Source organism: Montipora capricornis, chromosome 9 (assembly GCF_036669925.1).
Source record: "Montipora capricornis isolate CH-2021 chromosome 9, ASM3666992v2, whole genome shotgun sequence".
Taxonomy (NCBI): Eukaryota; Metazoa; Cnidaria; class Anthozoa; order Scleractinia; family Acroporidae; genus Montipora; species Montipora capricornis.
This window is the reverse complement of record NC_090891.1, coordinates 4657640-4672635: the sequence shown is the minus strand read 5'-3', so window position 1 is coordinate 4672635 and position 14996 is coordinate 4657640. Positions and strand designations below refer to the sequence as shown.

The following is a 14996-nucleotide window of genomic DNA, read 5'->3' as shown; positions in this document are numbered from 1 at the left end:
TTTGTGTCATACTTTTTTTGTTATTTACAAGACGACATCTTATCGGTCGACTGGTGTAAAAGAAACAACATCGCAGCATGGGCGGAAACTAAACACTAATTTCAAATACTTATCAAGCGCTTAGAGCGAGTTTCAATCGAGTGTCGTAAAACCAAAACCAAAGTAATTATTTTGGCCAATCAAAAAGGACGTGGCGGAGACAAACCAGTAAACCAATCAAAACTCAAAGTAATTACACAAAGCGCGAGAAAATGTGCTCGCGCAAGCCATGATTGGTTTTGGTTTTACTTCTGATTGGTTGAAAAATTGGCGCGAGAATCTTGAACCAATAACTGAGTGAAGTAATGCAGAACCAAAGCAATTCGCTTATTACTTTCGACACGCAATTGAAAACCGTTCTATGTCCAGAAATGCATTTAATTAGATGCAGGCCCAATTTTGACATCCAACACCTTTGCTACTCATTTCCAAAAATAAGGTAAGGTTGAAGGTTAGGGTTATTTTTAGCTTAAGATAAAAAGTATGAAATACAGCTGTTTATTCTTACTTGAGGAGCAGCATTTTGAGCGAGACACTTTGTGAAGTTAATAGGTTATTTCAGAGGTCATGTCTGCCTCGTCTTCAAAGCGAGTCTAAGTGCAAAGCTAGTTTTTCTTACCATCACAAAAAACTCGCTTTGAAGAGGAGGCAGACATGATCTCGGAAATGGCCTATTGTCTGTATTCCGAGACTGGAGTGATGAAGAGCAAAGAGACACTTCGTGACGCTTATTGAAATACATGTGCATCTGGGGCATTTGCTTTCATATATCATATAATTTTGGTAATAAATAATTATGTGCATCCTCTGATTGGTTGGGAAGGTTTTGCGGGAAAACCAATGTGAAGAGAACTGGCGTCAGTTGACCAAAAGGTGGATAACGCATTCCAACAGATAAATCAATATCCGGTGAATAAACACTAGCAAAAACTGAAAATTGATTTAACCAGTGGATTGTGATTTATCCATTGAATAGCGCTTTCCATCCTTCGAATCTGCAACACGATGTGACACAAGTACATCGAACTTGTACTCTCCCGGGCTCATATACTCCTTCGAAAACGTGATGAATTTTGTTGTAACCCTAATAAAAGAACGATGCCCTAACTTTTCTCAATTATATTAAAAATCTTCGTTCCTTATAAACTGGTTCCTAGCTCTTTGAGTATCTCTGAAAGAGAGGGTCCAAGATCAACTTTGTTATCAGGAAATGTTACAACGTTCACTGCATCGTCTTCTTTGAATTCCGCTAGCAAACAAACCTCGAGATCAAAATTAAGGAGGTCAATGAGGCGTGACGTTTGCCTTTCCAGAGAGCGTGACGTATCCATTCTGACGTAACGTGACCCATAGCGTGACGTTTGCGATTCAGGAATTGACTCTTCGTCCGATGAAGTGTCACTTTCGGGTACCATCTCGGGGAGTAAATGTGCTTGAAGATCCGAATCAAGAGGCCCCTGACAACATGCAGTGAAAGCTTTGCCATCGTCGTCGCTTATTGCCACTGTCCAATGTTGATTTGAGTACAAGTATGACTTGTAAGCGCTATAGAAGTCTCTGACCATAACGTCTTCGAAAACGCACTCTTCGCTGTCTGCATCCTGGATGTGCGATAGAAATAGGAAAAAAGTAGAAAATGGAATGCTCTGTAACTCAGTATCAGAAAATGGTATCAGAGTACAATCAAAATACGGCCCGCCTACTGTGATCAATAACCGAACCGAACCTAACCTTTGCGTTTTTTTCCAATGGGTTGGGGTCTTTTTTCGTAAAACCCCGAAATTGAAAATGCTTTTTGCGAATTATACCAACGTTAGGCTCCCAACAGAGAAAAAGTATTGGTGACAAGAGAGATTTGGTTACATCCCTTTATTCACGTGACGTTCGCGGCGACAAGAGGTAGGTATGCTTTCTGTCTTTCAAATACATGCTCGTTGGTTGCAGGAAATTGACTTAAATCAAATGTGTTTCCGCTTCCTATTTTTTTTAGCCAAAAACAAGTTTCCGCAAGATACTTGCCGTTTGCCGAAATCACATTAAGATCACCCGTATTTTTTAAGAACTTTAATTAGACAATAAAATGGCTATTTTTCGACAATAACCATAAATCTCAAGGGAAAAGTAGGACCTTGACAATAACGACTTACCGTTGCGCGCAACGTTCCAGAATCATCAATTGTCAAGAAAAACTCTGTCTCTACTCCAGCGATTTTCACCAATCCAGCTCCAACGGAACAAATCTCGACAGTGGCTGTTGGATTGAAACAAACATATTTCTTAAATTTGTTGTCATAGTGCGGAGGCACCCAACGAGAATTTCAGCCAGAAAAAAGCCTGCTCCCGAAAATTCTAGGTGACCTTTTTAGGGTAAAAATCTGTTAGAAATGGGCAATTATACCATGTTTAAGATGTTCGAAAATCCTAGGACAGGCAGGGAAGCAAGGAAATTTAAAACAAATGTTCCGTAAATTCTAGATCTCAAATCATCTTCCGAACAGATATTTTTCGAAAATTGACGTTGGGTGCCCCTGATAGTGGCTAAAACTCAGCTATTTAAACACCCTGGAAAGGATATCGGTGCAATGACCCAACCATGTCACTGATGTACTGGAAAAAAAAAGGAGGAGTATGAGTGATAGGTAACAAGGGCAGTCACAGGCGTCTCATTCAAGTTCTCGCTCTTGTTTGACTTCAAAGTTCCGTTCCATGCATCCTCAAAGAGTCTCAGGTCTTACGCGCTGACCGTGCTCGAATCAATTTTTCATTATTTCTAGTAGTAAATTAAATTACTTTTATACTTATAAAAACAAGCAAAAATGTATAAACGAAACATAAGAGGCCTTTTCCGATTTTCTAGGAATTTAAGGCTATTGTTTTTTCCCTTTAAACCTGTTGACACTTCCATAATCAGGATGAGTTTATTTTGATCATAAAAGAAGAAAGAACGCTTATTGATCAATCCTTGAGTTGTGATTACATCTGTGGTTTTTCCTTCAGTTTTCGTACATGATTAGCTGCACTTTCTTCCGCCTTGATAGGAATGGTTCAAGTATAGCAAATTATGAGGAAACACTGAATCTCTCTGATCAATCACACGAGCTGGTTGGTTTCCGTCTTTTCCAGGTGCGGTATTTTCTATTCTTAAAGTAACAGATAAAGCTATCCGGTCTTGGCCGAGCTTTAAATAACCCTTTGACTGCAAGGAGTAATCAGCATGTCAGTGAAGCAGGTATTGAGAATGAAGATAATTATCAGCTAAAAAAGTGTGATTTTAGTTTTACACCAAATTCTCATGACTGCCCAACAAAGGAATCTGCGATACTAGTTAGGAGAATGAATGTTTCGATCTCGAAAATTAAAGGGTTAAAAAGCAAAAATGCCATTTGAAATGTGGATTGAAAAGCTCTTTAGTTTTTCCTAATGTTTGTTTATTCTTTTTTCTGATCAGCCGTGCAGTGAACAGGTTTGCCAAATCCTTCAGCCGCTGATAGTGGTTGTTTCACGTGCTACAAGGAGGAACCATCATCCATCGGCCTGAATGGTTGCTGCCGTTTTATATCTCACAGAGAGACCAGATGTGGATAGTCTCCATGTCTAGTATTTCCCATTCCATTTCTTATCGTAAGAGTTACAACCACCTGATTTAGAACCATCACCTGTTGCAAATACATGGCGCAATACATCATAATTATATTGGTGTACTAAAACGTCCCAACGAATTACGCGGTTTTTCAAAGGCCTCTGATCACAGGTGAGAAAATATTCGTCCAGATGAAATGATCACAGCAGTGAGATTCAAGGAGTTAAAACATTGAAAAATTTCAGTTTCTCTCGCATGCAAGAGAGTGCGCTCTCTGGTTTCCCAGTATATATAATTTTAATAATTATAAAATATGGTGACACCAACGACCTTCATGATGTCATACAAATCATGGAAGTTGGAATAGGTCGATTCAAGGAACTTATAACAATACCCACGATGTAGGACACTTACCATAAGGCGAGTCTTTGTCCTTAGTCCCTCTCACGCTTCCATCGGGTTGTATGGTCAAATAATATCCATTTCGAAAAAGTAGCCTACGTCTTCTGCCACACCTCCGACCCATGAGGAACTCGGCACAATCATCAACATTAACGTTCATGTTCCTAGCTTGTTTTTCTTTCCATTCCACCTGAGACAAAGGACGAGCTCGCTTGTTCCATTTTCTCTTAAGAAGTTCTTCCCAATCTGTGTGGGAAAATGGGTGTGACCTGGTCCTAAAACGCCCGAAAGATCTTCCGGGTGTCCAGTTGTAGGGATGCCTTGAGATTTGCCTTCTTATGTCGCAAATTGCGTTTTCATAAACACTAGTCATCTTGTTTAGCTGTTGAAAGAAGAGATAGCGTTTGTATTGCAGGGCTATTCAAAGATGATCTCTTTCGTAATATGAATACCTTGCATTGGGTAGCAGTGTGATGGCTTCATATAAAGCAATTTCATCCACATTATTTCGAACCCTATTTTCTATTTTCTACGAGGTCCCCGGACCATTTAAGGCTAGGTTTGGACCTGGCGTATTGCTAACTAAGTGATAGAAATTTATCTTCTTTGCATGAGCATTCGGGAAGCTAGGGATGCGTGTTGAGTTACTAATAATGATATCTTTGTACATAGTACAACGCTAGCGCTTAATGCAAAGGAAATCACCTTAATTGATAAATTAGATCAAATTAAATGAGATAAGAGGGGAAAACTGGATCATCTTGAGAACAAAACTTCTTTGAGCACAGTAGAGAACCAAAAAACCTGACCGACAGTAAACACCAGCACAGGAATCAAACCCAGAACTAATTTTTGGAAGGTATGTTCTCGCCACTGCGAAAACCCTACTGGCTTCCTCAGTTGAGCTTAGCGAAGCGGTGGAAGCACCAGCAGTGACTATCTGGTTTACCTTGGATTAAAAAGTGCAGTCGATTGTCACCAATATCAAGTGGCCCCTGTAGGGATAATCCGTTATATTCTACCTCATTGTTGTGGCCCGCAAACAGGCTTTTCATGTTGTTAGGGCTGTCACTGACTCAGAGATTATTCTGCAGTTAGCTTCCGTTTGCTTTGATTCGCTAAAAAATAAAACTCCAAAAAACCGAGTCCAAATTTCAATTTGTTCTTTCATTGTTCCTGTGTCTTTTTTCTCCTGTGTTTGTTTTTATCAAAGATAGCCTTTGCATTTCATACCTCCCTCTCTGTTTGATTACCCTGCACCGAGTAACTCATTGTGACCTTTACATCAAAATTCCACAAGGGATATTGCATTGAATTTTGCACTGATGGGTCTCTCATTCCTAATAATGATAAAAACCGGAAATGCTTGAACGAACATCAGCGTGAAGACACGAGGAAATTCGTCGATTCAGAGAGCTGTCTGCTGACTGTCTGCTGAAATATTTTTGCTTGACCCTCGCTGTTTATCGAGTTTACTAGGAATTTTTTTCTCGACAAACAAACAGGTCGTGTATCTATTTTTTTCTTGAACTGAGAAAGAACTAATTCCTTTCCTTACACGTAAAAAAAAGTACAAAATGCAACATGGCAGTACTACAAATTCGAAAGCTCTGAACTCAAACTGAACACTTTTCACTACTTCAATATTTCTCAAGATTTCAAAGTAAATAAGATTGAATTCTCATACTCGTAAGCCAACCCTTTCAGCTCACACGAAGAAGTGATTTATTGTTATGTAGCGGTAGGCACGCGCTTTTAGTGAACACGCTGGAGATTGCTAGGTGTTTATATTTTAAAATAGGAATGAAATCCAAATAACGGGTGACCCCTGATCAGTGTTCTTTGTACACTTGTCTTGATTTGAATGGACTTCCAGGCCATTATGTCTAAATTGTTAGCGAAAGGTGATGAGGGGGGTGGTGATACAGAAAGTGATAGAAACTGACAAAAATGATCCCCATGAACCAAACTTGTTTGTATAACGACAACACCCGCGCGCACATGGCTGTTTGTTCTAATCCTTGCCTTACATAGACGAAGGTTCAAGTCTTGTGAGTACAGCTGAGCCCTTTGAAGAATAACGATTTTTTAGAAAAGAAGTCGCTTTGAACAGATCTTAACGGAAATTGAATTCTCGGATTCTAGTAGTTCACGTAAAAGAACACATGAAACTTGAATTGCTTATATTTTACATCGTATGTCAGAACGACTTTGAAATGGAACTATTTTGACATTTTAAATTGCTTACCTCTTAAATTTCTACAGGTTAATGCTCGGTCGATTGGGAGCTGCGACCTCGATGCATAGGCGTTTTGATTTGCATTTTTAGACACCATTGTCTTATCAATTGAATCAATGAAATGATATGTTATCCGAGTACCTGTGAATGACACACTCCTCAAAGCGTTGAAAGGGTGCTCTTAAAATACCTTACATCCACTGAAAATAATTAAGGCCAATCCAATCTAGTAGTCAGAATATACAAGAAACGATGATGAGTCAGTAACTAATAACAATGGTCTTTCGATGTCGGTCATTTTTCTGTTAGGATAGACTTGAACATGCTAGAAATCACGTCACGGAGTTTCAGTGTTTCATCAATATGTAACATGGAGCGAGGAAAATAAAGCCTATCATTTTAGCGTGGATTTTTCGCACCGGAAGAAAGAACAGAGTGCATGTCTAAAGTGTACAATATCCAAACATATTGCAGCGGTATTCACACAAGAATTATAGATTCTCCAACCCTATCAACAAGTATCGTTTTTATCTACGATATGGCTCAAATATGTCATAAACGATTATTATTACCTTGTGGTTGTCTTGGCTTCACCATAGATACAACGAAACCAGAATACTACCGTGTTTGCCTTTGTGGTTTACCCTGTGGATAGCAGCTGGATCGAGCGGTTTGCCAGGTTAAAAGAAAAAATTGAACCACAACGAACGCTAGTCAAACCTGCGTCCAACCGCAGCCGAATTAACAGAGAATTCGCTAAGACGATTTTCCGCTTGATTCACTGATTCACAGACACGACCGTGACACTCATTCTTCAAATACTCCGCACTTTAAGTCATCAAATATCGGTCCGAGTATTTTTGTGTGAAAATGCCTCTTTAAACAGGTTACTAGAAGCCGATGATTTGCCGGCGGAGTTAAGGTAGTGAAAGTATAACAGTATGATTGGTCTCACGTACAATTTTGTTAGCCTAGCTTCGTCAGAAACCTTTTCCGTGCGGGGGTTTTCATATTACATTAAGCCCACTACAACGGAAATGAAACGAGGTGGCCTTCAACCTTGTAGGTGCATTCCACATAACGGAGAGTATTCATCATCACGCCAACTGGTGTTTGAGGTCGCAAGAGTTTCAGTCTTCGTTTTTTAATGAACCATGCACACTTTCCCGGACTCCACACAAAAATTGCTCGTGAAACACATTTTAGTTTAAAAATAGCGAATACCCAAAATTAGAGCTGCTGTATGGTTGTTTAAAACTGAATATATACCTTTTTAACATCAAAATAAGGATCGAATTATTCTTGCTTATTTCTGACCATGAAATAGAATATTGAAACTTTTATTGCTTATCAATGCTGAAAAATTGAACGTAACTTCCACACCCGTTCCTGAAAGATTTATTCGAAAACTGACGGTACTCATTGTAGAGAAGTTATACTTTCTTACAGTTTCTACGGAGTTGTCTCAGTACCTTGCAATCACTCCGACGTTAATCACTCATGAGCCACAATAGCCTAACAACCTCAGCTTATCAAATTTTCAGGCAGAATAGAGCAACTAAGATAAGAAAGAGCCTTGCCGCTAAGCTCGTCCGACCTCGAGTCATCTGTATGTCTCAGGAACTCAGCTAATTTATATCGGGGTGGAGGGAAAACGTTTAGAGTAAAAGTGTGCTGTCCAAGGAAATAACACAGTGCGGTGAGGGGCCGGCTCTGAGGATGGAGAATCTCGGCGAGTCGCGCCAGACGGCCAACAACAACCTGGAGATACAACTTTGCGTCCGTCCTCCTTTATCTCGGGGCTTAGTATCAGCTCATCCGCTTGGGTATTCAAGAGGAGACTCCTCTTGTAAAGCCATATTCTGACAATTAGCGCCTTCTTTGTTACCCTGCAAGACAATTCTGTCAGGAAACCCTTAAATTTTGCTCGTCAACCTGCAAGCGCTTATGAAAGAGAGAATCGAACAGGGCTGTCAGTCGTACCTAGACAAAGATAACGTAAGGATCAAGTGCGGTTGTTCAGATATAAGTTTATCAATTTACAAGGTTCACAATTTCGAGAGTTTCAGTTAAAGCGTCCCTGTATACTTATGTTATTAAAGAACGCTTGAAAATTACATTACAAGCACAGTTTCTTTCGAGGAACCAACACATCCAAAGTAACTTTTGCAACTGTTTGAAATTTATGTAAAAAACACATATCGGCCTACAAGTCCGAAACTTTGCAATCACAGCTTTCAAGAGCAATATAAAGCCAGGACCCCATGAGCTCGTGATAAAGCTTATTTCGTTCAACAACTGTTTCAGCATCTTTCTTGGTCATAGATCGACATTTATAATTCTTGTCTTCACCAATTGCAACAAATCTGTTGACTTTACATAGTCAGTACACAATCTATGGTTTTCCTACTTTTTTTATCGCAGTTCAGTTAGCTTCAATTAACCTCTTTTTGTGATGTGAAATGAAAATAACTAGTCTTTGTTACGCAGCCAACTCGAATGCTACCCAACGTTGGCTGCTGCAAACTGAAGTATTATAAATTTAAGTATCTCTAATTGCCAATCCATTTTGATTGTTTTCTTGTATTAGTAATCTCATTTGGGCCCAAAATACATGTAGTGTGAATAAATTATCGTGATGTTGGTTGTCCAAAAGCGGAGTCGTAACTATTAATATTTTAAAACATTTTACTAATTTAGTGGCAATGCTTGGTATTTCCACTTGTATTCAAATAAACTTCGTTTTATCAATTTCACTGCATTGAAATATCTTTTTTGTAATGAAAAGTTGCCCTTTGTTTTCATGAATCAGTTTGTTAAGGGGTAAACAACCAAAGCACCCTCACATGTTGCAAATGTTCGTGACTTGTGGCAGAACATTACTGGAGAGTGGTCTTGTGGAAGAGTGTGGGCGGATGTGACGTACAGGCAATTTATATCTTAATAATCGATTAAGTTATTGTTTTACAGATCCTACTTTGACACACATGTTATAACAGAAAAACCACACTTGCTTATGGTCTGTTGGAGCGATGGATATCAGAACTAAGCCAACGTTAAGACAAAAGTCTCCCTTTCGTGAATCATTTTTAACGTGACAAGGAAAACCGAGGATCATCTTTGATAGAATGCGAGATTTTGCACGACCAGTGATTCAAAACACTTTGAAAGGACCTGATGTGAATACGAAATTCAACGGTAGAAACAAAATGATTAATGAGAGATAACTAGGTAACCTTATTTACACGCATCGAGAACTACAGCATCCATTGTAATTCAGTGATGAAGCCGGATAGAGTTTCATTCTGACGGTAAAGGCTCGGAATTTTGAATCAGGGATTCAAAAAACTCTGCCTAGGAAGATAAGAATTACGCATCTAAGTAAGGCTTTGTCAAAGTAGATTAGTCACAAAAACTATCTACAGGTTCCATCGATGAATTTCTCGTCAAGCAAATAATTGATGTGAGCATAATTTGACCGACTGAGCGCCTCTGAAAAGAAACGATATTGAACGTCACGGTCAACGTTAAAGGCCAAAGGAAGCCGGAAAGGTTTATGGCCGGAAATCATGCAACAACTCCGAGATCCGAGAACAGTTCCGAGAACCTCATGACGTTCGAAGTTTAAAAAGAAAAAAAAAAGGAAAAAAAGTCTAATTAGAAAAAGAAACTTAAATTGGATTAAAATTACCGGAGAGGACCTGTTACTGCAAACCTCCAGAGATTATAAAGAACTGGATAGGAATAACTGAACAACGAGTCTTGATAAAATTAATGGTAGTGGTATGCCTTAAAGTTTGTCAGTTGACATTAAACTCAATTGCCAAGCTGACGAAATGAGAAAATTAGAAACTAAAGCAGCATTATTCACTTCTTCCGATTCGTGGCATTTTTTTTTATGATTCTTCGTGCGTGATTGTCATTTTCAGTAAATCGTTACTTTTCTAGGGTTGACCGATTAAAATATTTTATATCGGTAATCCTCTTTACTTTAAAGAATCTGTCTTTACCATACGAAATCAGATGGCAATTGCGATAAGCAAACAATCCGTGATTCAACTAAATCTTTGTGTTGTATAATTTACTGGTAATCCGATGGGTAAACAAATCATACCACATGACTAGTCATCACATATTTTTAGCAACGTGATAATAGAAATTGGGATGTCGCAAAGGAGAAACGGTACGCTTTCCACTTTCCTTGCCCTCAATCACACAGGTTATTATTATTATTATTATTATTATTATTATTATTATTATTATTATTATTATTATTATTATTATTATTATTATTATTATCAAAGAATAATTTATAGTTGTATTTGTGACAAAATGTAAGCTGTTGGACAAATACAGTTGGTTTGTTTGCCTTTAATTGTATTGAGCCTTGTATTTGAGTGATACAAGTGAATTCGATCGCCAGTTTTTCTCTCAGCTTATCCGGGAAATGGGAGGTAACTTCTTCGCTCAGACTTACTTGTCAGCTTTGTGTCCTTGTTCCATCTGTTAAGTTTTAGATAAAAAGCTTTCAATGTTTTTTTTTTTTTCTTTCTTTCTTTCAGATCCGCCGTCGTTTTATTTTTAATCCCTTTGTCAGTGTTCAGAGGTCTTCAGTCTTTCAGGTCTTTGTCCTATATTCCTGGTTTTCAGGGGTTGGCAGATAATAGAGAGATTTTATGAGCATCGCGTTTACGTGAAATGGCCAGCGGCAGGCTGCTGCTTGAAAGCAAGAACTTATCTCTTATTTAAACTTTTCTTTCTCTTTTGAGACGATATAATCAAATAAATTTCTTTGATTTTTGACAAAACGCGAATTTCATTCTGCGGTCTGCAGTTTGCCGGAAAAGCAATATTGAAAATCTCTCTAAAAGAAGGCAACCAAGACCTTCATCCTCCTCGATCGTATGAGGAAAACCGAGGCACTTGCCTCACGGTCATTTTTTCGTGATTCGGCTTTAAAATAAAGCGTGATTCCAGTGTTGTCTTTAAAATGTACTGATCATAAACACCTAAAATACCTACTAAGAGTATTTAACCAAGGACATTGCCTCAGTCATATATTTTTTTTCTGGCTACGGCCCTGAAAAGGCTATGCGATGTTTAACCGGAGCATTAAGTAGGGAACATTTTGTGACCTTCGATCGATCCACATTATCCTTTGCTCTCACGTTGTTTTACTGCGTACCAGCAACTTGATTATCGTATCGACTGTATCTACTTCTACACTGAGAAATCTAGAACTCCCTTACCTTTCATTCCTGTCTTTACCTCGCTAGCTGGTAATAAGCAATAGAGGCCTAATTGTTTATAGGAGTGTGGTACGTGACCCATTAGGCGGGCTTTAAAGTGTCCTCTTTATTTTTTTCCGTCCATAGCACCACGTAAATATCAGTCGAAAACAATGCCATTATACACTTGAAAACGACGAACAAAGAACCCAAAGCCACTATAATCTGACATGAAAATGATGAAAAGATGAGAGGAGTTAAAGACATAATGGGAATACTGCACAGAAAAGTACGTGTGGCTTCCTAAGCTAGACTGGGACTGGACTCATGAAAAAAATTGGACTCTTCACTAATTGCAATGATCGATATTTACCGATAAATTTTTCCAAAAAGGTTTTACACAGATTTGTGGTACTGAAGCAATTTCTGGCGTAACAATGATATCATACTTTTTACGAAATGCTAACTAATTCTTGCCAAGGATTTCGGCCATCCGGTATCTTGACTTAACCAGTAGGGTTGTTTTTTTTTTTACTATTTTCGGCCAGCTTCTCAAATTGCAGGGTCAACTTCTGGAGCAGTGTATCAATTATCTGCGAGACACTACACCGAGCCTTGCAACCTGTTTCATCTTGTTTGCCTGCGCTTCTTACAAGGTCAACATGTATAGAAAAGAGGACTGTGTTACTTTAATAACTCCAGTCCAACGTCTTTGAAAGTCTGCGATCTGCGTCCCTTTGTCATCCGAAATAATAGCTGTATAATTAATTAATGCCTTTATTACAACAACAAAATTGACTCAAGACTTTTGTTTAATTTTCACAGTAGAGTTAATATTCGCATAGCATGAATTTAGCCTTTACATGATTTTGCCATATGATCGCTTCTTTCCTGAATCAGTAGAATCCGCAAGAAGTGTGACAATTGAAAGGATTCGTTTCCAACCAATATCTTAAGCCTCTTTACGTTCTCGAATTCCCAAACTTGAAAATCACGTTTTTCCGCGAAGCATCCACGGGATAGAATACAACAACCCAAATGTAGCGGTGCAGGATGATCAAGCTCATTTGTCACACTGGAACTGTACATGTACCATGACAAATGCTTGGCTATCCGATTGAAAAGGAAGGACATCTTTCGGAGGACAAGATTAATTTCGCCAGTCCGGCAGTGAAATATGTGAGAATTTGCTGTAATGGTTGGTTTTTAACGAAATACAGAGGTATCGTGAGATTAATCCTCCAGACGAACTTAATACCAATGGTGAAGAAAGGATAATTGATGAGTTTTACTGATAGGTTTACTCTGGAATGTTTGACCAACTCCTTCTCAAACATCAATCTAAAGCTACAAATTTCAACTCAAAGCATTTTGCCTCCTCTTTCAAAATTATTGGCGTAGCGTCTAGCACCGCGTCATCCTTAATGATTTTCGTTTTTCCAGCCATATCTTTGTGTGATTTGTTTGTTCTTGTAATAATAATAATCAAACGTTCGTTAATAGATAAAAAAAAAGGCTGAAGATATGGAATAACATCATACCTTGAATACGCTGGTGACAACTTCACGAGTTTTCAAAATATTGCATCTTTGTCGTTTTGAACAAAACGCCCACTCGAACGCATGAGAATTACTTCAAGCCCAAGACGCGAAGATATTAAATTTTTATGCTAATATCGAAACTAAGACAGTTGCTGGCGTTACAAAGCAAATTGGAGCGACGCACCCATTGTTTTCGTTCGCAAACCGCAGACTCCTCTTTATTGTTACGTGAACAATACGAGGAAGAAATAAAATACTCCATGGGAGTGCGGTAGACACGCCGCTTTATGTACATTGACTGGACATTATCTTTTTTTCAGGCTATATTCGACAGTTGATATAAAATATATATCGCTAGATTTTTAGACAAAAGCTTCCTTGGTTAACCCTTAAAGCGTACATGGTGATTTTAAATACGGTATAACCAACCTCACACAAATCTCTTTTTAGTGAATGTGGACGTGCGTCAAGTTGTCGACTTGGATCCCATTTTTGGAGTTTGTCTCATGCGCACTGTGCTCAAAACCCTATTCACATTCCAGATAACGGCACCAGTGACTGTTCTTAATTTGACTTGATTAGGGAATCACCCCGAGTCCTTGGTAGACTTTGGTTGGGGGCAGGTTAATTCAGGATAATGACAGATCTTCGTTCAGTTGAATAGTGTCCCACATGACTTGTCAACACTTTGTGTCATTGCGAATCATCTGGACGTTATCTTTTGTTGGTGCAAAGTGCATTAATTAGCACATTTCTCAAGGTGCGAAGAAAGATATCGTATGACGACAAAAGTTTTTTGAACACGTTGTAACTTGTATTACCTCGTGATGCTTCCGAAGTTTGGGTCCTCGCGAGAGACGATAGTGAAATACTCACGTTTTCGAAATCGAAAGCATCACCACGCCGCTTATCGTTTCAATTGAATGAGGTTTTACCTGAAAGGTCACCGGATTTGAATGTAGACGGAACATGGAGACCGCCATTTGTGCATTTATATAATGTCATAACACCTTATTTCCGTTTATTTCACTCCATATTTATTTTTAAAAGGTTTATAAACCCTTAAGTACTCCTTTGCTTTAAACAAGCTAAGGAAATCAATCAATTTTCAGCTGAAATCTCCTGTTACAGCAGGTTTTCTGTGAGTTTTAGCATGATGACCCCACTCGAGTTGAATTAATTGTCAAAAACCATGACGCGCATTGGGTAAAACCGCAAAGCCGTATAATGGTAAAAAATTATTAAGAAAGCAACGAAATCTTTTCAAAAATCATCCCGACAGCTCCATTTTTAAGAGAAAGAGAAAGTTTGTCAATTTTTACCTCTCTGGTTTGGCTTTTGGTAAATAAACCATTTCAAAGTAAATGATTGCGTTCGGCAGCAGTTAAGTCACACTTTTGTAGGGTCAACTTATGCAGCTCTATGATGATGTATTTATATCAATAGATAAACTTTTGAGGGGAAATTAAAGAATTCTGAATTTACCCCTTTCTTTATACTACAAAAAAAATTGGCAAACTAGAACAAAATGAGTTCTCGGTATAAGTGCCTACCGTCTAGCATTCACTGATGGCGTTTCCAGTCTCTTGATATTTCATAACGCGTTTTGCAGTCCTTTCAACTTCACCTGTCCGCACAGCTTTGACTGTGTCATCATGATCTTATTGTTTTTGCTAACCTTGACACTGAAACTTGTTTCCTTGAATGGAAGAAAGTATTTGGTTACAGTTCTATCTATTTTCCTTTTTTCGCCCTTGATCCGCCTACGACGAAGATTCGAGTCTGGAACTGATCAGAACGTGATATTTTGGTAACGTAACGTTTATTTTTGTTTGGGATGTTGTCACCCTACCCAGCGCATCTAACTCCTCTTTTTATTGTTGGGATTTTGGCTCTGACAAGAACTGAAGCCTTTGAGTGATTTGTCTCTTTGATAAGGGACAACGAGAGTGTTAGGAATATTTTTG

General features: G+C 38.6%; 1 protein-coding gene and 1 long non-coding RNA gene across 9 annotated transcripts in view; one reads left to right on the top strand and one right to left on the bottom strand.

Annotated features, from left to right (window-relative positions):
* LOC138015432 (uncharacterized) overlaps positions 1 to 4025 on the top strand; it is a 54831-nt gene extending 50806 nt beyond the window's left edge. Inside the window, exons 4-5 of one of the 2 annotated variants that reach the window (XR_011125556.1) lie at positions 3078 to 3162; positions 3488 to 4025. This is a non-coding gene — a long non-coding RNA (uncharacterized lncRNA). Of the gene's footprint in view, positions 1397 to 3077; positions 3163 to 3487 lie in introns of those variants that run through there. The other variant, XR_011125557.1, reaches the window with a different exon arrangement.
* The window catches only part of LOC138015429 (uncharacterized), a 15878-nt gene extending 1140 nt beyond the window's left edge, over positions 1 to 14738 (bottom strand). The window contains exons 1-4 of one of the 7 annotated variants that reach the window (XM_068862486.1): positions 14583 to 14738; positions 4034 to 4403; positions 2187 to 2290; positions 1 to 1640 (exon numbers count right to left, since the gene is read on the bottom strand). The exon at positions 1 to 1640 is cut by the window's left edge and continues 1140 nt beyond it. In XM_068862486.1, coding sequence (XP_068718587.1) covers positions 1179 to 1640; positions 2187 to 2290; positions 4034 to 4394 — 927 coding nt within the window. In that variant the 5' untranslated portion in view covers positions 4395 to 4403; positions 14583 to 14738 and the 3' untranslated portion in view covers positions 1 to 1178. Of the gene's footprint in view, positions 1641 to 2186; positions 2291 to 4033; positions 4404 to 5254; positions 5375 to 6269; positions 6427 to 6832; positions 7314 to 11509; positions 11676 to 13029; positions 13294 to 13458; positions 13885 to 14582 lie in introns of those variants that run through there. The other 6 variants (XM_068862487.1, XM_068862488.1, XM_068862485.1 and 3 more) reach the window with 6 other exon arrangements.
* Positions 14739 to 14996: the final 258 nt, after the last annotated feature.